The sequence below is a fragment of the Penicillium cosmopolitanum genome, assembly GCF_028827165.1.
Source record: "Penicillium cosmopolitanum strain IBT 29677 chromosome Unknown utg000012l:1.0-3308103.0:1.0-3310761.0, whole genome shotgun sequence".
In the NCBI taxonomy this organism is placed as follows: domain Eukaryota; kingdom Fungi; phylum Ascomycota; class Eurotiomycetes; order Eurotiales; family Aspergillaceae; genus Penicillium; species Penicillium cosmopolitanum.
In genome coordinates, this window is record NW_026622682.1 from 1,880,172 (window position 1) to 1,904,999 (window position 24,828).

The following is a 24,828-nucleotide window of genomic DNA, read 5'->3' on the forward strand; positions in this document are numbered from 1 at the left end:
GACAACCCAACTCCCAATCTTCAGAATTCACCCCCGTGACCGCCCGGCATGGGGACATAACTTCCCATGTTTGATAAGTAAATGGTGCAGGGAGTACTTCAAATGATCCGGGATCCGCGCATCCAAATGACTGAATGCAGTAACCTCCGTCGCAAGGTCTGCGGGAACCCAACCAAGCCACTTGGTGATTCGAAAGATGTGCGTATCTACCGCGAAGCAGGGTCGTTGGAGACAGAAGAGGAGAACGCAGGCGGCGGTTTTTACACCGATGCCCGGGTATTTGATTAGTTCTTCCATTGCTTCTGTAGTGGGGAGATTGTGGAGGTGGTTGAGGGTTAGGAAGTTTTGTTCGGCACAGGCGAGGTCGTATTCTCTGTCTTTGTCTTTTTCTTTGTCTGACTTGGACTTGGACTTCTGCATTTCGGTTTTGGCTTCGGGTTCAATCAAAGTGGCAATATCATTCGAATCCTCCTCATTTTTCCCTCCCTGTCTCTCCTCACCCCTCAACCCCTCAAATCGAACCCTATTCTCCTCATAAACCAAATCAAGAATCCCCTTCAAATTCTTACTCTTAACATCCGCCAACCCACCCCGCTGAATCGTTTCAAAGACCTCCCTCAGCGGCGCCAATCTCACAGCATCCCAATTAACACCCCCTTTCCCAACCCCATCTTCCAGGACTCCAAATCTCGACGCGAGAGCTTTGTAGGACATGGCGGAATTGCTTCCCTGCGTCGCGGCGCTGAGGAGAGTTCTGATCAGTGCGTCTAGGACGCAGGGGACTTCGCCGCAGCCGGCGAATTCGATTGAGGGTCGTGGAATTGTTTTTGGGGCTATTGGTTCGCCGTGGGCGTAGGAGAGGAGTTGGTTTAGTTCTTCGCATTGGGTTGGTGTTGGAGCGGGCCAGGAGGGGAAGGGGGTTTTTCCTGGGGTTATTTTGTATTTTGGTCGGTTTTTCTCGGGCTTGGGCTTTGGGGTTTGCGAAGCTGGGGTTTGTGGTGAAGTGCCAGTGGTAGGGGTGAGTTCTGGGGTGAGGTGTAGATTGTGAGATGGTTCATCCAAGCCCGTTGCGACAGAAGTAGGCTCATTGCCATCTGCCAGTGTATTTGGAGGTTGCGGTGAATTGGTGATTGGAGTAAGATTTCCCAGATTGTGAGGTAGTTCTTCAGTCGTGGTAGCAGGAACTGGATTTGGTTGAGGGGAGTCTTCTTCTTTTTTCTTCACATTCGCTTTGGTCTTCAAGTTCTTTTTTGTCGGCGTTTTCATCTGAGAAGCTTTTGAGGCGGGCTTCTTCGTCTTGCTTTTTGCGCCTCTGGTGGGTTGCTTGCGAGTAGTACTCGCTCGTGCCTTCATGGCTTTCTTTCCGTCCAGCTTTCTTTCCTTGGGGTCAGCTGTACTTTTGCGGGCTGGTTTGGGTGTCATGGTGAGGGTGAATTGGAGCCGCAGTGATCTTGCAGATCATGAGAATGGGGGTGAGAATGAGAATGAGAATGGACTATGGAAGTGAGTCAATGTCCAATCCGAAGCAGGGATATCAATTGGAATGACGTCAATGGCCGAATCGGTAGTGTGTTCGATATTGAGCGGTTAGATCGGAATTGTCGAGATGAAGAAGAGAGGATGTAGGGTGAGGAGGGAGAACCTGCAAGTTAGAAGAAAAGGAAGAAATATGAGCACTGGTTGGTAGTAGAAACTTGAAGTACCGGGGATGGGAGGCACCGTGACTCCCTGCCAGAGTACTAATTACTAACCGGGATGGTAGCAAATATATAACTAGTCCTCACCAACTGGGCACCTAGTCACCACAATCCTAATTAAAGATAGAATAGATCAGAAAAACCGCATCCCATACTGGCCTTAATAATACAATCAGTGATTGTCAGTATAGATGTTCACCATGCTATCAGTAGCAGAGAACACTACCTTAGTATGAGATATCCTAGTTGAGGGTACGTGGTAGGACCTAGAGTAGTTATATATGCAAATATTGACACTTCTTTCATCCAATGGTTCTGTAGTGTAATTGGTTATCACTGCGGATTCTGATTCCGCCGATCCCGGTTCGATTCCGGGCAGGACCTCTCTCTTTTTGTATTTACTTTTTTGACTGGATGATTGATGGTGTGGTGTTTTTGTCAATTGATGAATCTGTCTGACTTTAATTAATATTTTGGTTCATAATTTACGACAGTTCATTCATACCAGACTTTTGATTCCAGTGAATACTACCCCTACTCTAGGGTACTCTCTAGTGGCACCACCCTGGGCGGCCCCGACTCCGAACTGCTTATCGTTATCGCCCACACAGCTTCATTATTTCCCATGCCCCAGGGTGCTCCCCATGCTTCTCCCCTGAACACTTTGGCGCCAATTCCCCATTTCTACCGCCTAGCATGGATTGCCTCAGATCGCATCTCCCGCAATCCCTGCAATCCCTCCTGGACTCCTGCGACTCCTCCTATGCCGAACATGCCCCATTCGCCGCTGTCGCCTTGACCTCCCTACTCGCCGTCTACGTGGGGGTGCTCTACATTCGATGCCAGCGCGAGGCTGCTGTGCCCTTTAACGTGCCTCTGCCCAAGGAGGTGCGCGACTCATCCACTGGAATCAAGTGGGAGGATGTCAAGGGACGAGAGAAGCAGATCCTGGAGGACCAGGTTCGAGGAGTGAGTTGTCCGAGTCGAGGAGCTAAACCTGAAGCTTGAATTTGAGCTACCTGCACCGAGACTAACTTTGCTGTGTAGAAATGGGATGAAAACTTGATCATGAGCTACTGCCCCGCCGACGGTCGAGTCCTCGGCAATGGCATCAAACCCGCAACAATCGCCGACGTCGACGCCGCCGTGCACGCCGCGAAAGCCGCCCAAAAAGAATGGTCCCAAACAACCTTCAGCGAACGCAGAAAGGTCCTCCGCACTCTACTCAAATACGTCCTCGACCACCAAGACGACATCGTGACAGCCTGCTGTCTAGACTCAGGCAAGACCAAAGTCGACGCGTGTTTCGGCGAAATCCTCGTCACGGCCGAAAAGCTGAAATGGACACTCGACCACGGCGAAAAGGCCCTCCTCCCCTCTCGCCGCCCAACAAACTTCCTCATGATGTACAAAAAGAACTGCGTCATCTACGAACCCCTCGGCGTTGTCGCCGCAGCCGTCTCATGGAACTACCCATTCCACAACTTCATCGGACCCGTCATCAGCGCCCTCTTCACCGGAAACGCCATCATCGTCAAACCCTCCGAACAAACCGCCTGGTCCTCAGCATACTTCCTAGAAATCGCCCGCAGCGCCCTCCTAGCCTGCGGCCACTCACCGAACCTCGTCCAAACAACAATCTGTCTCCCCAAAGTCGCAGACCATCTAACCTCACACCCGGACATCGCCCATCTAACCTTCATCGGCTCCCGACCCGTCGCGCACAAAGTCTGCGCATCAGCTTCTAAATCCCTAACACCCGTCTGCGTCGAACTAGGCGGCAAAGACCCCGCCATAGTCCTAGAAGACCCCACAACCCTCCGCAATCTACCCGCCATATCCTCAATCCTAATGCGCGGCGTCTTCCAATCCGCCGGCCAAAACTGCGTAGGCGCAGAACGAATCATCGCCCTACCATCCTCCTACGAAAAACTCATCGCACTAGTTGAGCCGCGCATTAAGAATCTCCGTCTCGGCTCAATTACTCTAGACACGGACCCCAATACATCCTCATGCCCTGATCTCGGCGCTATGATTTCCCCGGCTTCGTTCGATACACTTGAATCTCTTATTGCGGAAGCAGTCGATCAAGGAGCTAGACTTCTCGCCGGTGGAAAACGATTCGATCATCAGACTCATGTTCGTGGTCATTACTTCATGCCTACTTTGTTGGTTGATGTTACTCGAGACATGCGAATTGCGCAAGAAGAACTTTTCGCCCCGATATTCCTAGTCATGCGCGCTGAGTCGGTTAGTGATGCTATCGCGCTAGCGAATTCAACCGTCTACGCCCTCGGCGCTAGTGTGTTCGGATACCAGAGTGACCAGGTGCAGGCTGTTGTGCGTGGTGTCGAGGCCGGTATGGTCTCTGTGAATGATTTTGGCGCTTATTATGCTGTTCAGTTACCCTTTGGTGGGGTTAAGGGGTCTGGGTATGGACGGTTTGCGGGCGAGGAGGGATTGAGAGGCCTTTGTAATTTGAAGGCTGTTTGTGTGGATCGTTTCCCGAGGCTCGTTGGGACGGCGATTCCGCCGAGGGTGGATTATCCTATTCAGAAGACGGTTGGTGTTGCGGGGGCGAGGGATGGGGGGAAGGCGTGGGAGATGTGTAAGGGGGTTGTTGAGACGGGGTATCAGATTACTGTTGTTGGTTGGGGGAGGGGTTTAGTTAGGTTGTTGGGGAATATGTGATGTAATCCTGTGTGAGGGAGGTTTGGAAGAGAACTTGAAGAAGAACCCTGGAAGTATCACTAATTTGTATAGTATAGGAAAGGCTTAATAGTATCTTGTGTACGATGTTCATTGTATAGCAGATCAAATCAAATATCTTATTCACAAATAGTCACAGTGGTATTTTGTTCAAAGGGGATACACTTCGTCGAGATATCACATTGCGTCGCGGGTGCATCAGTCGTCATCCATTGCCCAGGCCCACCTGTCTAATTGTATTTTATGCCATCCGGAAAGTAACTCCATATACTCCAAATGCAAAGTGGGGGAAATTGGGAAGAAAGCAAGGTCGAAATGAAATGGTGAGGTTGAGGGAGAAAAAGGGAGAAGGAGGATGGCAAGGTGGGATATTGTAGCTAGCTACCAGGCCGTTTGTGGCAGACAGGTAGCTAGAATGTAGAATGAGTAAGTGGTATACCACTAAGGGTGATCAGCGATATTGTGAATGCTAATATCCATCTGATCATCAACCTTAGGGTGCTCGGGTTCCGCGGACCGGGGTTCAGGCTCAGTTTCCGCAGGAATAACCTTGCCATTGGTATCCATCGTGACACCATGAGCAGCGATTTGGAAATCCTCCACACTGGCGAAACCATGCGCAACAGCCTCCTTAGCCTTATCCAGAGCCTTGAGCTTGCGACCCTCACCGCGCATCAACTCCAGGTGATCGAAGTAGCCCTGGTCCACGGGAGTAACATATTTACCGCAGAACACGCCGACTTCGAAGTTTTGCGGCTCGCTCTGTCCATTGTCGCGCGCTACTTCCGCACAAGAGTCCTTCAGGTCGTCCAAGGTTTGGAAAACAACCCGCTCCGCACCGATGTGCTTGGCGATACTGTCCGCGTTACGGTTATGCGCGACCAGCTCTTGCGGCGAGGCAAGGTCGATACCGTAAATGTGGGCGTGGGTGATTTCGGGCGCACAGCTGGCAAGATAGACCTTCTTTGCGCCGGCTTCGCGGGCCATGCTGACGATCTCGCGGCTGGTGGTTCCGCGCACGATACTGTCGTCGACGAGGAGGACGTTGCGGTCCTTGAACTCGGCCTTCATGGCGTTCAGCTTACGGCGGACGCCCTTCTGGCGAGTCTTTTGCTCGGGCATAATGAATGTGCGGAAGACGTAGCGGTTCTTCACGAAGCCGTGGCAGTAAGGCTTGTTGAGGTACTGCGCGACTTGGGTCGCGGATGTGGTGGAAGTCTCGGGGATGGGAATGACCACGTCGATATCCTTGACGATTTCAGGACCCAGGACGTCGAGGACGCGGGCGCCGAGACGGTCACCCATACGTTGACGGCTGCGGTATACGCTGATTCCGTCGATGACGGAGTCGGGGCGGGCGAAGTACACGAACTCGAAAATATCGGGCGCGTAGTCTTTCTTCGGTGCCACTTGGCGGAAGACCGGCTCGCCGCCCTTTTCGATAATGACTGCCTCACCGGGTTGGATGTCACGGTGGTTGGAGAATCCGAGTTGGTCAAGTGCGACGGACTCGGAGGCCATCATGTAGTCGGTGCCTGGGCCGTCCAGGGAAGGACGGGAACCGAGGACCAGGGGTCGGATACCGTAGGAATCACGGAAACCAAGGAGACCGAAGCCTAAAGATGTTGGTTAATGATTGCACAGAATAGACGAGAGAGAAAGGCTGGGAGACGGGATATTTACCGGCAAGCATGGCAGTGCAGGCCCATCCACCCTGACAGCGCTCGTACATGCGGCTCAAGCTAGCGAAGAGATCCTCCTGGTTGACACGAGCCTTCTTAGTCTCGCTCAGCTCATCAGCAAAGATGTTGAGCATCAGCTCACTGTCACTGTCGGTGTTGATATGACGGTGCGCCTCGAGGTCCAGATACTTCTTCAGTTCAGGGGCATTGATCAGGTTTCCATTGTGTGCGAAACAGATACCGTAAGGGCTGTTGACGTAGAAAGGCTGGGCCTCAGCGCCAGCACTGCTACCGGCAGTAGGGTAGCGAAGGTGCGCAATACCCATGGAACCAGGCAAGTTGGTGATTTTAGCCCCATCATGGAAGACCTTGGCGGCCATACCGTTGGCCTTGAGTTGGTAGATACGGCCCCCATGCGCGCAGGTTGCAATACCAGCAGCATCCTGACCACGATCTGCACGCAGTCTTAGTACGATGATCCGAGTATAACAGGGTATTCACGGCCTCGAATGACATGGCCACTCACGTTGCAGGAGGTAGAGGGCCTCGTGGAGGTCCACGGCGGCGGTGCCGGAGGGGTTCGCCAGGATCAGAGCGATGATACCACACATCTTGACTGTGAATTCGCGGTCCTATTTCCCCGGAAATGTCAGCGCAGTCTTCAGAGAGGCATGCAAGGGATTGAATTGATGGTGGGGGGTGGTATTCTCAGACTCGGATGTTTCTCCGCAAAAAGATTCAGAAGTCTAACATCTTATTTTTTCCGAAATCATCATTGAAGGGGGAAATGTAGATAAACAAAAGGGGCACTGGAACTTGAGATACTCACCAAGGACGCAATAGAGAGGCAATGCTCGAAAACCCCCAGGAACGGAAAAGAAAAAAAAGAAGAAATTCAAATTGTCCCGCACGCTTCCCCACCTCCCACTTTTTTGCTGACTAACTTTGCTGACTCAGTGCCCTATATCGGAGCAGACACAGACAGCAGACAGCGGAGTAGGCAGCAGAGTACCCTAAGTAGGGAGAGTAGAGGAGGGCATTGACTGATACAAATGTTTTTTCTTACGGAGAATTCTGTATTAAGCTTATTTGTCTAGCTGTGGCTAACTAGTGCATAATGGTAGCACCTGACCAGGGAAGGTTAGACCATACATGAATGGCCGATCTTACTACAAAGAATGATTGAAAGCTCTAGCAGAATAAGCAAATATCCTCCATACTCTCGCCGGGTCCGATTCGCTGTTTATTAGTTGGATACGTCGAGGAGTGAACCCTGAACTTCTGTAAGGCTATGCCAAGACAACTTGATCTGGCCCAATTCTGTGCATATTGGGAATAAGGCTGATCTCTCAATTGACTACCTCAGCTACTTTCAAAATAAATAGCTGAAGCTTAATAACTGGTATCAATCCAATCCTTCCATCCGCTTCCTAGAACAGTATTCTTCGTCACTGCCGCAGAGATACTACTCTCATACAACCTCGCCGATGTATCAGCCCCATCCCCCGTATTGTTAATCTCATAATAAAACGGCGTCGCACCATCCGCCATAGTAGTCCAACCCTTCGCATTAATCAAAGAGCCAAGCTCCGAATTTTGATAAATCACCCGTGCAAGTACCCGCCACGGCCTACCGAGATAGACATCACCATCGAGATCGGTACCAGATGCAGCTTGCACGTTGCAGTTGTCAATAGCGTACCATGCCGTATCATCCGAGGTTTCGCGTGAGTTGGCGGTGATATAACCAGCTCCATTAGATACAATATCACACTCGCCAAACCAGGCCGATGCATCGCCGAAGATGTAGTCGACGGCCCCTTCAATCATGCAGTTGGAGTAATACTGCGTTCCGGCTTTTGCGTACAGAGTGTCTTGGTATCCGGAGAATTGGCAACCATAGAAACCAAGTTTATCGGCGTTGCCAACCAATCTGTTTCCCCTGTGTTACTTCGAATACTCTCATTTAAAGGAGGTTATTTGAGTTGAGGTCATTACTTACGCGACAGCCTGGGAACCTTTCCCGTACCCGTTGACCACATTGATGTTATACATCTTGAATCCATCAGAGACCACATTAACAGTGGCGCTCAGATCAAGTGTTCCAGCCTCGGGAGACGAGATTGTGTGCGTAATCGTGACCGTATTGCTCTTGTATGTCCCGGTGTTGGATGTTTGGCCGTACAAGGTGAGCGTACCCGCATAGTTAATTTTAAGCTGCTCTGTGTAGGTACCACTGGCAATATAGATGCATGCGGACGTAGTAGCAGATCCAAGGGCAGTGAGAGCACCACCGATCGTACTATACGTGCCTCCAGTCCCGACCGTCAAGCAACCGGACGGCGCGCTGGTCCTACTCGCACGGCGAGACAGATTGGCCGGGGAGCCAAGAGCCCCAGTGCCGAGACATAGGGCTGAGAAAATCGTAAAAAAACGCATCGTGTTGTTCTGAATGCCAGCCAAGCTTTTGCGGTTGATCGACAAAAATATGAACCATGACGAGACACGGAGGTGTTTTTATTAGCCAGCCAGGATTATGCGCGACCTGCGTGTGTCCCACCGGCCATTCGCCGGAATTGCTTGAATCGAATCAAATAACTTACTTCGTTTCATTCCATCTCCTCTTCGGCCCTTCTATTTCGGCGTGGCGGGTTATCTCCTCTCCACCGACAATTTCCCGTGAATAGCTGTCGTTGAAACTGAAACGCGGACCCCCCCCCCCCTCCATTCACAAGGAGAATTAGTCCCGGGCGCACTGCAGTTTGTGGATATTTCCTGCAGCAGAAATATTAGCCTAAAAGGCTTGCTTGATTGTTAGTTGTATAGCTAGAGATCAAGAAAACGCGACGGAATTTTGGTCATCCGTCCCCCAGACATGGCGCAATTCGTCACGGCTTCCCCGGAAAATCCACGACATGTGGACATGTGAATCGATTTAGCTTCACTGATTGGATTGTGAAAGTGGGGTTGCTTGTTGGACCTGCTTGCTTAGCTTTGATGGAAGAAATATGCCAGGGCCAAATGAACTATTTTCCTCGAATGGCGGGCCAGGTGGTCCATGTTTCAGTTTCAGTTCATGTAGATAGGCCGTGCGTTGTGAGACTGGGACTCCAGAAAATCGAAACTCGGTTCGGTTCGGTGGGTGTTTACAAGCAAAGGGGACAAACAAATGTCTATAAATCGCAAGTTCGAGGCGTAGTGTGTACCATAATTTCCGTCAAACGCAGCGAAGTAACCCACAATGTCGATGTCAAAATTGCTCGCCCTACTCGCTGTCACTGCACCAACTTTTGCTCTACCAGACGCAACTCGCATACTAAATGCCCGCGCTTCAACATGTACCCCCAAAGCCGGAGGGTCTTCCTCTACCGACGACGTACCGGCAATCACATCTGCGATCGCATCGTGCGGTAGCGGTGGGACGATCGTGATTCCTTCCGGCACAACATACTACCTGAACAGCGTCCTCGACTTTGCCGGGTGCGCAGATTGCGACTTTCAAGTCGAGGGACTTCTCAAATTTAGTTCGGACACAGATTACTGGGAAGGACGCACGGCCATGATCAATGTCAAGGGTATTGACGGTATTAAGATCCGTTCGGTGACCGGGTCGGGGGTTATTGATGGTAATGGGCAAAATGCGTAAGCTTCACTTTGAGTCAAATGCATGAAGATTGGCCCTAGTTTTGATCTTCAGATGGATATTAACATTTACTTCACCTTTGCTCAGATACGACCGTTTCGCCGCAGACAGCAGCTACGCCCGCCCAACACTGCTCTACATCACGGGTGGATCAGACATCACAATTTCAGGTCTTCGACAGAAAAACCCCCCAAACGTCTTCAACTCCGTAAAAGGAGATAGTGACAATGTCATATTCTCGAACTTGAAAATGGACGCTACCTCCAAGAGCGACAACGCAGCCAAGAACACCGATGGCTTCGATATCGGAGCAAGTACAAATGTCGCCATTTCGAATGTCAATGTCTCCAATGATGACGACTGCGTCGCATTCAAACCAGGTGCCAATGGAGTCACAGTTACCGACATCACCTGCACCGGCAGTCACGGACTCTCCGTCGGATCTCTGGGCAAGAGCTCAAATGATGAGGTGAAGAACATCTATGTTTCTGGTGCGACTATGATCAATTCTACCAAGGCTGTTGGAATTAAGACATACCCCTCTGGTGGGAGCCATGGTCAGTCGACCGTGTCAAATGTGACATGGACAGATGTGACAGTTGACGGATGCGATTATGCAATTCAGATCCAGAGTTGTTATGGCGAGGATGCGGATTATTGCGATGAGAATCCCGGCAATGCGAAGTTAACGGATATTGTTTTTGACGGATTTAGTGGGACTACGAGTGGGAAGTACGATGATGTTACGGGTAATTTGAATTGTGGAGCTGATGGGACGTGTGGCGTGAAGGTTAGTTCTTATACTGTTACTGCGCCGGATGGGAAGAGTGAGGTGCTTTGCGCGAATACGCCCAGCGGGTTAGGGGTAACTTGCACTTCTGGAGCATCGGGATAGTTGGGTTGGGGGAGGGGGTTATTTCTAGTATATTATAAAATCACAGCATGTCTCATGATCCTAATATTCTATCTATCTATCGATTTACATTTTGTAGTTCGCTGCTAACGCCCATTGAAGCTTGCAGGTTGTTCAACTTCCGCTTCTAACTTTAGAGTCATGAAAGAACTCTCTGGGCATGGGGGTAATTCTCCATAAGGATCACAAACCTCAAAGCCCATGTTGGTATAAAATCCTCTGGCGTTTTCAAACGAGGCGTCTTTCCCGGTCTCTAAACTCAATCTGGTATATCCTCTTTCCTTCGCCACGTTGATGAGATGCTCCACGATAGCCCGTCCAACTCCTTTGCGAGAATGTATTTCGACTGTTCTCATCGATTTCACTTCGCCATGTGTTGGTGACAATTCCTTAAGCGCACCAATTCCCATTAACTCGGGGCCCTTCCAGGCTGAGTAAAAAGTGACATTTGATGCCTGCAGGCTCGAAACATCAAGAACGTCACAGGAATCGACCATGCGATTTATTTCGGCCACATGCAAGGAAATTAAGGCAAGGACGGCTGGAGTGGATTTAATGTCGTCGATCTTGATGAGCATCTTGAAAGAGAGATTCGGTTCTGGAGAAATCGCGTAGGGTAGCCTGAGGGTATAAGCCGCAACGCGGGGAGAGAAATCTTGGTGGTCAAATAGAGCACAGGATGCAAGAGGGACTGTTTTCGTGGCAGTCGAAATATTCAAAATGTTCCATATGTTTTCATGAGAGTGATTATGTGTCATAATACTTTTTACGGCTAGTGATAATGATAAGCTAGAGAACGGGACACCTTGCGCAGAACATTCTAGAAGTTCCAGATTATCTCGCTGAGTCTTTGCAGCATTAAGGCTACAAACACCGGGGAAGCTATCACTAGAGATAGAGCGGCCTCAAATTCGATATGGATAGCCCAATGAGATCTGAATGCAAGAAGTGGAGCTCATAAACACTTGGATTGACTGACTGGGGTGTGGCGGACATGCACCCCTGTAGGCGGAATATTCTATAACTCGATAAATGCCAATTCGGGAGTCGCCCGCTGCAGTCTTCATTTATCTACTGATAGGCACAAATACTTCAAGTAGCGGCCAGGGGCCGAAATTTCGTTACAACTGCATTGTCACGTAGATATGCACAGCAGCCCCCACGCACTGTGACGTGACTCCACCATCAACATCAATCCCCGCTTTATCACGAAATCCATTCGCTCATCTCGCCTGGACTTCTACACAAGCTCGTATACTTCGGCAAGCTTGCCATTGATACAAGGTTGCCAGGCTGAACATGAGCCAAGCCACGGAGAGCGCTTTCGGTTCGGGCAACCGATGATTGGTCCGTATTGCATCTCCTTGGCTCCGGCCTCAATTGGACCTCCCGCTAGCTCAAAATAGTGTGGGTGGTGACCTTTATTCGGGATAGAACGATTCAAACAAGGATTAGGAAGGGGAAAGTCCGATTTTGTTCGAGGAATCCTCTTCGGACCCTGTTACCTCGAGCAGTCTTCTGGTTGACACATCATATTCCGCCTTGGCGCAACAAGACTTCTTCTTCCCGCGATACTCGCTGTGAAGTCAGAACATCGTCAACCCCTGGTCTCCCCCGACGCCATAATGCTTGGCATTCTAAGCTCTGGAAGGGGTAGGTTCGTAAGTGCGGCATCCCGAGAGGGTCTGTGTCGAACTCGTGTCTGTCAGGGCGATCGACAATTTCTCCAGTTGTAACGTGCAGGAGACAGCTCTCAAGCTGCAAGCAGTGGTACATATGTCGTCATTTTGGAACGGGCTAAGAAGTGAGACAATTGAATCAAAAGCAGTCACTCGCCCGTGGTCAGCCACAAGATCATTTGGATCATCACAATCTTAAATATGGAGTACACGGAGAATAAAGTACCACAGACAGGGTATGCCGACTGGGCCCGCATTAAGAACAGCTCTCCGCAGTAAAATCCTTCGGCCCGTAACAGGGCTGAACGGTTGATGCGACGAGAACAGGGAGAAGAACAAGATTGTAGTAAATTCCCAGTGGCTGATGGCAGCTGATTGGCGGGAATGCAACCGACCGCCACACCAGAAGCCACAACATGCCGCATGCACAGCCACATCGAGGGTTGAAAAGAGTCACGTGGAAGCTACTTACCCCACTCGAATTCCCTTTTTGGGAAGCTATCATGACGTCAAGACATTGAACAGTACATTTGATATTGAAATTTACATGTCAACGAGATATTTTAAGAAGAACGATAAATAGAAATAAAATTAAACAGACAGAAGTACGGAAACCCCAGCCAACCAGCCCCTCGAACCACCACCACCTGCATTCTGGTCAATCAAAATCAGGGAAGGCGTCCCCGTATGACGGAATAGCTCGAGCCCACTTGGCGCAGATCAGCCAGGGTCAACGTCAGAAGTTAGAATCAAGGCAGTTCACTCCAATCCAGTTCACAGGTTCACTCACACAGCTCTCTTTTACCTTTTCACCCTCCCATACCATACTTCTGTCTCCCAACGACGTCAGTCAAACAGTCCGAGGATTGTGGCAACCGTCTATCATTTCCCTCTTTGAGATTCCCTCTACGTATACGCAGCTCCAAACAGGACAGGAACGAACGGGGTCTACTTGCTCTGTGGCTACCTCATTCTACGGTACATTTCATATATAAGCCCACTCCATCCAGCCAGCTACTGTCGACTTTCTCAACATGCGTCCGTTCAGCGATATATCAACACACTCCTCCGCTTCATCGAGCACTGAAACTATCCCTCCTTCACCCAAACCTCTCTTCCCCTCTCAGGGTTGATCAAATAACCTCCACCACTTTACTCGCAACCACCCCGACCTCCCAAAATGGGTGCCGTCGTCTCTTGTGTATGTCTACTCTCACCTTAACTCCCCTCATCTCCATCGTATCCAACTAACATTTTCCCTCACAGATCCAAGGCGTCTTCCGAGCCATCGGCTCATGCCTAATGGCCGTCGTTAACGCCATCGGCTCCGTCCTCCACGCCATCATCAGCGGCATCGTCACTGTCGTCGACGTGATTATCTCCTGCCTTACCTGTGGCTACTGCTCGCGTCGCAAACGGAGTAGGGTCTGACACCGGCCAACGGATAAAGAGAAGAGCTTAGGCTCTCGCAACTAGTCATCCATGTAAGGCAAGGCTAGGGCTGGCTTATGACGGAGCTGCTGTTGCTGTGATGGCTACGATTCACGATTGATGCGCGTTCTCTTTTTTTTATCGCGGTTTTGTTTTATGTTGTGTTCCATACCCAGGCGTTTCGTTAGGTTAGGCTAGGTACTGTACTATATTGTACTGTACTCGGTGGTCTTGATCATGATAATGACCATGATTCTGGACAAGGAAATGAAAATTATCTTCAATTGATCTTGCTTTCTGGATAAAGTAAATGCGAAGTGATGCTATGCTATGCTATGCTATGTGCTTTTCAGTTCGTAGCTGTACAATATACTCAGTACATTTCCACTCCCACCACCACTACCACTTCCTCCCAAAGGTCTGCTTCAAGTTCATTCACCCAACAACCCTCAACAAATCCTCCTTAACCTCAGCAGGAATATCATCCCACCTCTCATCAAGCACAACCCTCGCAAAAGGATCCCCTTCCCCTTTCCCCTTCCCACCACCAGCACCACCCCCCACTCTCGAAAACCTCAAAATCAAGCCAAAATGAACCTCCCTCAAAGGCCACCGAACATGAACCCGACAGTTCCTCGCCCGAAAATACATCCCCAACAAAACCCTAAACGGCTCAATCCGCCTCTGCCGAATAAGCCGACTCGTAACAGCACTACTGCGCTCCGCATCGTGCTCATCTTCATCGAGATAGAAGTCCGGTGCTAGTAATTGGAGGAATTCGAATTGGGAGCGCGTCCAGGGACTGCGGAGGAGCTTTGAGGGTATCGGCGCTGGATGCAGGGCGTTTGAGGGTGAGGGGAGGCGGTAGATATTTTGGTTGGTTGGTATGTAGATTTCGGATTTGGGGCGGATTTGGATGGCGCCGAGGTTTAGCCATATTGCTAGTTTTTGGGGTTGGGCTGGTGTGGTAGTGGTAGTGGTAGTGGTAGTGGTAATGGTAGTCGTTGAAGAAGACTCGGAAGATGGCGATGATGATGATAATGATAATTCGGATGGTGGTAATTGTAGCAATAGTGCCGGAATGACAATATCCCCTTTCCCTTTCCTCCCATCGAGAGCTTTATCACAAGAATCAAAGTTATCACCAACACCCGCATCAAATAACGAGTCCAAATTATCCAAAATTTCCCGATCTGCAGGAGCGAATCGGAGAATTTTCGATTTCTGCGCAATGGCATGGTGGACGTATTCGCGTTGGCACCTGCGGAAAAGAGGTAATGTGCACCATTTGCATGATAATAAAGCTGTTTGGAGACTCGCTCGCTCTTCCGTGCCCAAGGACCAGAAGTCCAGTGGTGGTGGTAGGAAATCTGTAGTGAAGAAGTTGTCTCGGGAGCCGGGGTTGTTGCTGCTGAATGCTAGTCGGATCAGCCAGGTGTAGAGGAGTTGGCTGGATAGGGCGGTTGAGAGGATTGGTGAGGAGCGTGGGAGGTTTATTTCCAGGCTGTGGAGGAAGATTAATTGGAGGACTTCGATTGGGAGGGATTCCAGTCGGGAGGTGGAGGGTGAGGGTGTGGACGCCATTTGTATTGGGATTTATGATTGCATTTGCATTTGTGATGGGCCAATCATTCATTTGCTTTCAAGGCTGAAGACTCCAGTGATGGACCGTTGGACTGGTGATGTCCCCGCAATTGCGGCTCAACGGGTTCCAGATGGGTGGGTGGTGAAGATGAAGAGGTTGAAGTTGTTGATTGCTCATTGCAATGGAAATGTTGAGTGATTGGGCACTGGCATGACATCGAAATTCAAAGAAACCAGTTCAAATTCAAGTTCCAATCAGAGGGGACTCGGATCGACTTGAAGAGGGGAAGTGGGTAACTCGGGGCCAACGAGCCTGACAGTTACATGTCTTGGTGGGGGTGCATGAGATGGCTAGCAGTAATAGGTATTAGTACTAGTAATAGTTATCTGGAGAGCTCCTTTGATTATATATGCCCAGGCACGGAGATACACGGATCTATTTGATAAGCTCGTGGAGGTTAATACACTTGCTGTCCAGCACTAAGCTGATGCATTAACCTGCATAACATCGAGTCAGCAGTTGACAGGTCGATTCTACGATGTATAGTACATAAAATATATTCCATACAGGGAGTACCTTAGAGTAGTAATCAAACCTTGGAATGGATAACTGATAAACACATGGGAACCCTGTAAGAGATACCCTTATATCTGAGGGGACCGAATCTAACTCGATATATATCACTGTCCAGCTATCTCCAGATCAATCTCCGACTACACAGCAATCTACGTAACCCCTACGAATAAACCTACAATACTCAAAAACTCAAATATAACAAACGAGAAACCATCGGAATGAATTGTTTCTATACACATCCCAACCACCCAACCACCTGGAAGGGCAGTGCCTAACCGTACCCTGGCCTGAAAGCCATATGCGTGAGATAAAACGGGGGAGAAAAGGCAAACGAGGACTAAAAGTCCATCGCTTAGACAGCAGACAGATCGCCGAAGCGCTCCTGTACATGAGGTTAGCACTGTCTCACGCAAAGCATAGCAATGGCCATAGCCATAGGCCAGGCCATGCTTCCAACACCAAAACCATCTCCGGGCATCACGTACCTTGTAGCCGGGGGGCATCCACTTGCCCTTGGAGACAAGGGAGGAAGTCTTCTCGTCGATCTCGGGTTGGGCGGCAGCAACCTCGTCCTAAAAGAAAAAAGGTAAATAATTAGCACTGCACGAGTGGAACGGGGAGAATGATGATAATGCTTCGCCGGCAAATGCAAAGCTGCAAAAGCACCTGCACTAGCGCTATCTGTAACTGAAGGGATACGCACGACAGTGAGGTCCTCGAAAGGACGAGCAGTCTCGATGTTCTCAAGAGTCTTCTGGAGGTTAATCAGCTCAGAGTCGATCTTGCCCTTAGTCTGCTCAGCGTTCTGAACAGCCTGGGACTCGAAAGCATCGATAGCCTTGAGCTGGCGGGAGACATCGTAAGAGGCGGGCTTGAAGTTCTTGAAGTGGTTCTCGATCTCGTCGACGATGGCCTGGTTCTTCAGCACCTTGCGGTAGTGGGAGAAGTCGACCGCCTGCGGCTGCTCGGAGAGGACCTGGACCTTGCGGCGGGCGTCGTCGTTGCGCTTCTTGAAGGATTGAAGCGAGGCGGCGGTTTGGCCGCGGAGGCCGAGGGAGGTGGACACCTTTGCCCAGTCGATCTTGAGAGCGGCGCTGCGCTATAGGTAGGTAGGGGGTGTTAGTGAGGCGTGGGATGGGGGGGTTTTGCTGGGGGGGTGCTGGGGGGTGTTTGGTGGGATTTTTTGACGGGCGTAAGGAGAGCAGCGGGAGCACGTACAGCGGCCATTGTGACGGTGGTAGTTGGAGGGGGAGGTGGAGGAGAGGGGAGGGTTCAAAGTGCAGGGAGTTGCCGGGCGAGTTTGAATCGGAAAGGTTTGGATGCGGGCACGTGACTATCCGGCATCCGAGCATCGGCTGAGCTGGGAACATCAAACAGCATCAAAGTACGGAGAGCAGCATTCCAGTATGTATGTACATGAAATTTAATTAATTACAATATTGCCACACTGCTACATACTACACTGCTACAACTACTGCTACGCGGAATCATTAGATGATCAATTCTTTTGGAGTATTGTGTACACTATGAGCTCGCCATCTCGGCTACACCCAAGCCTCTCAAGAGAACCTAGCTACCTAGCATTTAATTTCAAACAGGCCATTGAGTATTCAGCCGTGCATCCGATTATATGCTGAGAGCCATGATCGAGTTCACGATATCGTTATCGTTCTCCCGCAGAGCCTTGACAGCCTTCTTACGGGAAACACTAGCCTGAGCCATGACGAGATCAATGTCCTTGGCCTCAAGACCGGACTCGTCAACCTCCTCTCCATCATCCTCCTCCTCCTCCTTAGTCTCCAGCTTCTCACCGAGGTCGGTGATGGGCTCCTTGCCCTTGCCGTGGTCGTGATCGTGGTCGTGGTCGTGACCGGCGTGCTCACCGGCAGCCTCGGCGGCAGCGAGCTGCTGGGCAGCGGAAGCCTGGGCCTGGGCGTTCAGGTCCTCGATCTTAGCCTCACCGAAGATGCTGTTGGTGTGGTTAGTGGGTTTGCGTATAGGTGCCAATGGGTGTTGGTGGTGGGTACGTACATCCAGGTGTTGCTGGAGGGGGACTTGTAGACATCGGGGTTGCTGACGACGAAGAGGACCTGGAGAAAGGTTAGCTGCTGTTGGGTAATTTGGCGCATTGGAGCCCTGGCACTGCACTGCAGCTGCAGCTCCTCTGCGGTGCGGTATGGTACATACGTTCTTGGGGCGGCGGAGAGTGACACGGGTGATGCCGGGAACGTGCTTCAGGCCGAGCTTAGCAATGGCCTTGCGAGCCTTCTTCTCACCACGGGAGTGGATGGCGACGGAGGCGCCGGCGGGGATGTTTGCCTCCTCGCCAGCCTCGGACTCGGAGTCGCTGCCCTCCTCGACGGTGTTGGGGACGTCCTCATCGGGGAGCTCTTGAACGCGGGGGTCGGCCATTGTGAATATGTGAAGAATCTGTCGCAGAGTCTAGGGTTAGCTATATAGGGCCATGGCAGTGCGGCAGTGAACAGCAATAGAGCTGTGGTGGAATGTGGGTGGGTGGTGGTGGTGGTGATGATGCTGATGGTGGTGGGAGGTGCGGGCAAGTCGACCAGACCCCTCGCAGAGGTCCCCCCCCCACGCACCGCACAATCGGAAAATGACGAATTTGGAGGTCGGAAGGGCAATTCAGCGATAGATCGGGGGGAATTCAACGCACCTGAGATGCCGGATTCAAGCTGTGGTGGTAGCGGGTGGATTTTGGTGGTGAGGTTCAAAGGTGCACGTTAGCTGTGTGGCCCGACCGAAAATCGTTAGCGAGGCGGTTGCCCCCAGATCCCACACAGCATGCATACACCACAAGTGCTACTATACATGGGGACCAGGTAGTTAACTTAGTACTAGTATTGAATAATTGTTGGTCAATATTTAATTCATACATCTAAATCATTAAATATATACTATTTTCCACTTTTTGTGGTATTTTACTCTCATTTAGGTACTTAGTATCATTTACTGCTCGCACTACCAAGATGTAAATATTATAGCACTACTTTTGTCATTGGCAAGTCTATGCAACAGTCATACTTTCAAGTCATACTTTCAAGTTAGTCCATACTAGTATGCTAGTTGAGAGGTATCAAGGACTTTGAATCATTTTTGCTGTAGAATATGCATACAGCATTTTGCTGGAAAATGCCAGCTATGGAAACCCGTCCCAGGACACCTCCGTCATCCTATGCACCGAACCCTCGTAATCATCTATTGGGCAGCCCGGACCTTGGCGTGGGACTTCTGGACCTCGTAGCGGGACTAAACAGATCGTTAGTATAACAGTTGACTGGGAGACGAGACGAGAAACTGGTGACACCAGAAACTCGGCCCGTTGGGTGGAGGGTCGTGTCTCACCTGCTTGCGCAGACGCAGAACCTTGAAGCGCTCAAAGTCGGTCAGGTTCTTGCGGCGCTCAACCTTGTCGGTCTTCTGGGCGAAGGAGCTCTTGGCCCACTTGCCATCGATCTCGTTCTTGGCCCACAGCTTCTTGACGGGGCCAGTACCGGCAGCGCGGGGAAGTTGGGGGATGGTGAAGGGAGTGAGAGTGGCGTGGGCGAGGGGAAGGACGTGACGGGGCACGATCTTCTGGGCCTCAGCGGAGGGACCGTCAACCAGGACCTGCAGAGACGATTAGTACTTGTTCGGGGAGTGGCAGCGATGGTTGTCTTGGGTTGTGCTGTTCTGATGTGTTCTGCTTTGCTTTGCTCTGCTCTGATCCATCCAGTCCAGTCCATTTCCTGCGAGTCGAATCCTTATCTTGTCGATCTGTGTTGCGCACAAGACCCAAGATCATCTCTTATCGAAATCCTCCTCCGATCGACTTCTCGCGATTCCCGGACCCGGACCCAGAGCAGTCGCAGTCGCAGTTGCATTTTCAGAACAGCACAGTCCAATTCAGACTGTACGTACACGGCGGTGGTCGACAATCTCAACGATGGCAGCGAGCTTGCCAGCGAAGGGGCCGCGGCGGATCAGGACGAGGCGGCCAACCTCGACCAGCTTCCAGGAAGCGAGGGTAATCTCGATATCGGCCATGGCGGAATTCTGCAAGAAATACAAGTTCAGCGGGAGAGTTGTAAACGGGCGATAGTGAATGCTGTACTCACGGTCGACAACCGGGTTGGTGGATGAGTCGGAAGGTTGTTTGTCGAGAAGTCGAATGAGTCCAAGTTCGCTCAGCGAAATTCGGATGTGCCCACACAAATTCCGCACTTCTCGCTTAGCCCTCCACTCCGGGCGGCCCCTAGGGTTGGCTGAGTCATCAGGTCCAGTGATCTCGGATTATTCGGGGCCACGCGGGACTATCATTAGTCCGACCCTAGCTGCCATTTTTTTCCCTTAAAAGCCTGCGCCTGCCTTCTTCCTTTGTCGAACACTATCAAACTCTGTTGACTCTGTTGACTCTGTCGAGCTTAATGTTGCTCAGAACTCAACTCAGCACTCAGTCTGTCATTGCAACTGCAACTGCCATTGCTACTAACTAGCAAGCATACAGCACTCATCCTCTCGGTACGTTCTACTTTTTTTCCTCCCACTGCTACCCTGCTCTACCTGCTCTACCTTACATGATGCCGTAATTTGCGATTGACCCAGTGTCTGTGAAACCCTCGCCGGGGTTTCGATACAGCGCTGTCGTATGATATTCAATTTTCTTACATATTCTGATACTTGTTCAATCTTGCCTACTCATTACATTGCCATCTTCAGTTGGACCTTGCTAACTGAATCAGTTTACTAGATACTCACCACCACCGCCAGCCATTGACATGGATCCATTGACTTAGGTATGTGATTGATCTTCCATTCTTTGTCATTATTACACCATCACCACACCACCACCACCACCCCCGGCCCGATGATTAAAACACTTATCACGCCTAGATAGTAATTGATGCTTCGGCACGTGATATTACCTTAACTACCAAGATCTCTGAGGACCATCACACTTTTCATTTGCATTGCATTGCATTTGCATCTGCATTGACTTGCCTGCTTCACACATATGCTTGGTTGAACTGCTCTAACCATCATATAGGATTATCTCCAGTCATGCCGATCCCTAGTTTAGTCAATAATCATAATAGTACAATATCGTCAAGTTCAATTACTACCTCCAGTTGTAGAGTAGAGTACCTTAAAAGGTTTACTTAATATTTGATTGATTACAAAAGTCGTGCTATATCGTGAAGGCTGGCCTACCGTACTAGTAGCATCCAGTCCAGCGAATCTCCCTCGCATCTCCTCCCACTCTATACCGCTGTTTTCGTTTTCGTTTCCAGTGGCTCAGCTTCAAAACATACCCCACCCGCAACGCAACGCAATGCAATGCACCGAATCGCTGCATCATGAATCGCCAGCTCCCAATGCAGAGGGTCCCTCCCGACTGAGCACCCACATGAAGACAAACTGGATCACGTACGAGTACACAAACAGGAACTGCGTGCGGCGGTTGCGTTGTCCCCGAGCAACTGTCTGCATGGAACCCGCGCGCATAGAAGAGTCGGCGGAATCGGGCAGCAAGACATATTTCAGCGAGCGTAGCTAGAAAATGGAAGTTAGTAAAAGGAAAAGGAAAGATAGAGCGAAACTGCGAACAATGAGAAAGGAAGAGAAACGTACCAAAAAGAAAGCATTGGCGGCAAAAGTGTAGATAAACACCGTCCAACCAACCCAACCACCCGTCCCCGACCCGGCGTTAGAATCTCAGACGCAACCAGTGTAACAATGATACCAACGAACTTGTACCCAGAGTAAGCGACCAGATCCAGCAGCTGCGAGTCATTATTGATAGCAAGGATGTACATAGCCATCTTGAGACAGAGGATCTCGAAGAGAATCACCGCGATGGCGGTCGTAGTGATCGAGCCCAATAATTCTGGGTGGAAATCCCCGCGGAATCCGGCAAGTAGCACCGAAAGCAGGATATATGTGACCAGCGCCATGACGGGGATGTACATATCGGGGGGAGTTGAGATCATCCCGCGGAGGGAGGAACATGGAGCTGTATTGCTGCTGGGTGATTTGGCCATTTGGCCCTGCGGCTGCGGGCATGCGGGCTTGTTGGCGGGACCAGGGCTTGTGGCGCCAGGGGAAGAGGACTAGAGCTAGTTTGGATAGGACGTAGGAGTTTGAGACGTTGAAGTAGTGCTTCAGAGCGACTATGGAGACGTAGCGATTGAACTGGAGCAATTGTTAGACTTGAAGAGAGGGGAAAGAGGGATTAGGGAGTCGAGGTATGCGTTACATTCTGCTCCATGTATTCCTGTCCGGCCATCATCGCGCTCTTGCCAACCTGGAATCCCATCTGTGCTGTGGGATCGTTGATGAATCCGCCGAATCCGGGGTCGTAGGTTTGGCCTTGTTGGCCCTGTGCTTGGCCCTGTGCGGGCGAGGGTTGGTATGGACCTCCATAGCTGGCACCGGGGGCGTTCGGGGTCTGCTGGGAGGGGGGTGGTGGTGAGCGCATCATTGGCACGGTCGATACATGCTGTGGGATGGGATGGTGAAGAGGCGGCGACTGGGCGGGGGGCGGTGCGAAGGAGCCCCGATACATTTTCTGAGGAGGTGATGCAGGAGGGGAGGTAGGAGGGGCGAGGTAGGAGGTAGGACGTGAGAGGTGGAAGATGAGGTTGAGAAGGTGGTGGAGGAGAAGCAGGAGGTGTGGTGGAGTTGTAGAGAAAGTGTTTATACGTGGCTGATAAAGGTCCGCTCGGCCTCCGGGCAGCTCTCGCCGATCCGCCACCTCCACCTTCGACTTCAGCTCTCTTCTTCTCCTTCTACTCACGACAATATACCCCTAATTTTCATCATGTTGGAAGCCTTTGAAATTCTTACCACCTCTGGTGTGGTGCTGTGGTCCAAATCATATGCTCCCGTGGGGGCGCATGTCATTAACAGCCTGATCAACGACGTTTTTATCGAGGAGAAAGTCGTGCCACAGAACGCTGCAGGAGTGTCGCCTGTCTTCAAGAAGGAGAAATATACCCTCAAATGGCGTCGCAATAAGGAATTTAGCTTGATATTCGTGGTACGTCACAAGTCCATCCATTCTGCTCCCATCCTACTCCAGCCCGCACCACCCTCAGCCCATCGAGTCATCGCATCGCAACTCACCTCACCTCTAGGCTGTCTACCAATCACTCCTCCACCTTGGCTGGATCGACAAACTTCTGGAGAATATTTCCACCATCTTCATCGATATCTACAAGGACCAGTTGAAAGGCAACCGCACCAGAATCACCACCTACCGCTTCGACCCGTACTTCGAGCAGCAAGTGCGCGAGCTTGAAGATAATACCGGCAGCGTCGCGGAGGTTTACTCTGCCGAGATCGAGGGCAAGAAAGACCCGCTGGTCTCATCGGACAATGGAGGTCCTCCACCTCCGCTCCCCGGCTTCTTGAAGGGTATGTCTAGGTCCACCCCAGCCCTGCCCAGACAATTGCTAACACTTCCCAGTGCAGCATCAAGCTGCGCTAGCCGGGGCGACCTCTGACGAGGGCACGCCACCAGCATCTCCTGATACTTCTAGATCTACAACACCAAACCACATCATCACGGGAAAGAGTGGTCCCAGAACCTCGCGCCGAGCACGCAAAGCCGCCAACGCCAGCGCCAATGCCTCGTCCGGAGACGAGCACTCTCGCAGCCGCAAGCCCGCAAAGAGCACACCGGCGAAGAAGATGCGCAAGTGGGACGCTGACGGATACGCCGATGAGGATGATGGGGAAATCCTGGACTACTCTGCCCCCGCAGAGGATGGGGATGCGGCGGCGCCCGCCGTCGAGGCCGTCGCGCAGGAAGACTGGGGCCGCAGGACGGGCAAGGGCCAGTTTGTGCTGAAGGAGCTGGGCGAGGAAGTTCATAATATCCTGGATAATGCGGATGCCGAGAAGAGCAAGGATGATGCTGGGTCTGGCGTTGTGGGCTCTGGATTCAATGCCATTGGAGGCTTCTTCCGCAATATTGTTGGCGGCAAGACGTTGACCAAATCTGATCTTCAGAAGCCGCTGAAGGCAATGGAGGACCACCTGCTGAAGAAGAACGTTGCTCGTGAAGCTGCCGTTCGACTTTGCGAGGGCGTTGAGGCTGAGCTGGTCGGCAAAAAGACTGCTAACTTCCAAAGTGTCGATGCGGCCTTGCGTATCGCTATGGAAGCATCTCTGCGGAAGATCCTCACGCCTACCTCATCTCTGGACCTTCTCCGTGAGATCAACGCCGTCACTGCCCCCACCACTAAGCAGCACGCTCCTCGCCCCTACGTGATGTCCATCGTCGGAGTCAATGGTGTCGGCAAGTCCACCAACCTGAGCAAGATCTGCTTCTTCCTCCTGCAGAACAACTACCGCGTTCTCATCGCCGCCTGCGATACCTTCCGCTCCGGCGCGGTCGAACAACTCCGCGTTCACGCCCGCAATCTGAAAGAACTCAGTTCCCGTGAAAACGTCGGCGAAGTCGAGCTCTACGAAAAGGGATACGGCAAGGACGCCGCGAACGTCGCCAAGGACGCAGTCGACTATGGTGCCGCGAACAAGTTCGACGTCGTCCTCATCGACACTGCAGGTCGTCGCCACAATGATCAGCGACTGATGTCCTCACTGGAGAAGTTTGCCAAGTTTGCCAACCCGGATAAGATCTTCATGGTTGGTGAGGCGTTGGTTGGAACTGATAGTGTTATGCAAGCGCGGAACTTCAATTCGGCCTTTGGAACTGGTCGGAATCTTGATGGTTTCATTATTAGCAAGTGTGATACAGTCGGTGATATGGTTGGTACTCTGGTTAGTATGGTTCATGCTACGGGTATCCCGATTGTTTTCCTTGGCGTTGGACAGCATTATGGTGACTTGCGTGGACTTAGTGTTCCTTGGGCGGTTAGCTTGTTGATGAAGTGATGCGATCTGATAATG

General features: G+C 51.1%; 13 protein-coding genes across 13 annotated transcripts; 4 read left to right on the forward strand and 9 right to left on the reverse strand.

Annotated features, from left to right (window-relative positions):
* Positions 1-27: 27 nt before the first annotated feature.
* On the reverse strand, positions 28-1,422 carry N7509_013443 (endonuclease III domain-containing protein; the record flags this gene model as incomplete). Its single annotated transcript, XM_056638080.1, has 1 exon — positions 28-1,422. One exon carries the CDS (start codon positions 1,420-1,422, stop codon positions 28-30), a length of 1,395 nt encoding a protein of 464 aa, XP_056481587.1.
* Positions 1,423-2,393: 971 nt separating this feature from the next.
* Positions 2,394-4,388, forward strand: N7509_013444 (aldehyde dehydrogenase family protein; the record flags this gene model as incomplete). Its single annotated transcript, XM_056638081.1, has 2 exons — positions 2,394-2,666; positions 2,745-4,388. 2 exons carry the CDS (start codon positions 2,394-2,396, stop codon positions 4,386-4,388), a joined length of 1,917 nt encoding a protein of 638 aa, XP_056481588.1.
* Positions 4,389-4,847: 459 nt separating this feature from the next.
* Positions 4,848-6,699, reverse strand: N7509_013445 (amidophosphoribosyltransferase; the record flags this gene model as incomplete). Its single annotated transcript, XM_056638082.1, has 3 exons — positions 4,848-6,022; positions 6,090-6,542; positions 6,615-6,699. The coding sequence occupies 3 exons, from the start codon at positions 6,697-6,699 to the stop codon at positions 4,848-4,850; spliced, it is 1,713 nt and encodes a 570-aa protein (XP_056481589.1).
* Positions 6,700-7,480: 781 nt separating this feature from the next.
* pmeA (putative pectin methylesterase) lies at positions 7,481-8,527 on the reverse strand (the record flags this gene model as incomplete). Its single annotated transcript, XM_056638083.1, has 2 exons — positions 7,481-8,021; positions 8,091-8,527. The coding sequence occupies 2 exons, from the start codon at positions 8,525-8,527 to the stop codon at positions 7,481-7,483; spliced, it is 978 nt and encodes a 325-aa protein (XP_056481590.1).
* Positions 8,528-9,329: 802 nt separating this feature from the next.
* N7509_013447 (putative extracellular exo-polygalacturonase) lies at positions 9,330-10,626 on the forward strand (the record flags this gene model as incomplete). Its single annotated transcript, XM_056638084.1, has 2 exons — positions 9,330-9,730; positions 9,819-10,626. The coding sequence occupies 2 exons, from the start codon at positions 9,330-9,332 to the stop codon at positions 10,624-10,626; spliced, it is 1,209 nt and encodes a 402-aa protein (XP_056481591.1).
* Positions 10,627-10,730: 104 nt separating this feature from the next.
* N7509_013448 (GNAT family N-acetyltransferase) lies at positions 10,731-11,222 on the reverse strand (the record flags this gene model as incomplete). The annotated part of the gene is made up of 1 exon (XM_056638085.1): positions 10,731-11,222. One exon carries the CDS (start codon positions 11,220-11,222, stop codon positions 10,731-10,733), a length of 492 nt encoding a protein of 163 aa, XP_056481592.1.
* Positions 11,223-13,503: 2,281 nt separating this feature from the next.
* Positions 13,504-13,754, forward strand: N7509_013449 (uncharacterized protein; the record flags this gene model as incomplete). Its single annotated transcript, XM_056638086.1, has 2 exons — positions 13,504-13,524; positions 13,590-13,754. The coding sequence occupies 2 exons, from the start codon at positions 13,504-13,506 to the stop codon at positions 13,752-13,754; spliced, it is 186 nt and encodes a 61-aa protein (XP_056481593.1).
* Positions 13,755-14,189: 435 nt separating this feature from the next.
* N7509_013450 (uncharacterized protein) lies at positions 14,190-15,338 on the reverse strand (the record flags this gene model as incomplete). Its single annotated transcript, XM_056638087.1, has 1 exon — positions 14,190-15,338. One exon carries the CDS (start codon positions 15,336-15,338, stop codon positions 14,190-14,192), a length of 1,149 nt encoding a protein of 382 aa, XP_056481594.1.
* A 929-nt stretch (positions 15,339-16,267) lies between these two features.
* Positions 16,268-17,142, reverse strand: N7509_013451 (F1F0 ATP synthase subunit d; the record flags this gene model as incomplete). The annotated part of the gene is made up of 4 exons (XM_056638088.1): positions 16,268-16,297; positions 16,401-16,487; positions 16,619-17,014; positions 17,134-17,142. 4 exons carry the CDS (start codon positions 17,140-17,142, stop codon positions 16,268-16,270), a joined length of 522 nt encoding a protein of 173 aa, XP_056481595.1.
* Positions 17,143-17,541: 399 nt separating this feature from the next.
* N7509_013452 (nascent polypeptide-associated complex subunit alpha) lies at positions 17,542-18,327 on the reverse strand (the record flags this gene model as incomplete). The annotated part of the gene is made up of 3 exons (XM_056638089.1): positions 17,542-17,884; positions 17,947-18,005; positions 18,103-18,327. The coding sequence occupies 3 exons, from the start codon at positions 18,325-18,327 to the stop codon at positions 17,542-17,544; spliced, it is 627 nt and encodes a 208-aa protein (XP_056481596.1).
* An 804-nt stretch (positions 18,328-19,131) lies between these two features.
* Positions 19,132-19,959, reverse strand: N7509_013453 (60S ribosomal protein eL14; the record flags this gene model as incomplete). The annotated part of the gene is made up of 3 exons (XM_056638090.1): positions 19,132-19,182; positions 19,279-19,542; positions 19,834-19,959. 3 exons carry the CDS (start codon positions 19,957-19,959, stop codon positions 19,132-19,134), a joined length of 441 nt encoding a protein of 146 aa, XP_056481597.1.
* Positions 19,960-21,267: 1,308 nt separating this feature from the next.
* Positions 21,268-22,477, reverse strand: N7509_013454 (protein transporter YIF1; the record flags this gene model as incomplete). Its single annotated transcript, XM_056638091.1, has 4 exons — positions 21,268-21,465; positions 21,591-21,799; positions 21,858-22,104; positions 22,169-22,477. 4 exons carry the CDS (start codon positions 22,475-22,477, stop codon positions 21,268-21,270), a joined length of 963 nt encoding a protein of 320 aa, XP_056481598.1.
* Positions 22,478-22,732: 255 nt separating this feature from the next.
* N7509_013455 (signal recognition particle receptor subunit alpha) lies at positions 22,733-24,813 on the forward strand (the record flags this gene model as incomplete). Its single annotated transcript, XM_056638092.1, has 3 exons — positions 22,733-22,951; positions 23,049-23,328; positions 23,381-24,813. The coding sequence occupies 3 exons, from the start codon at positions 22,733-22,735 to the stop codon at positions 24,811-24,813; spliced, it is 1,932 nt and encodes a 643-aa protein (XP_056481599.1).
* Positions 24,814-24,828: the final 15 nt, after the last annotated feature.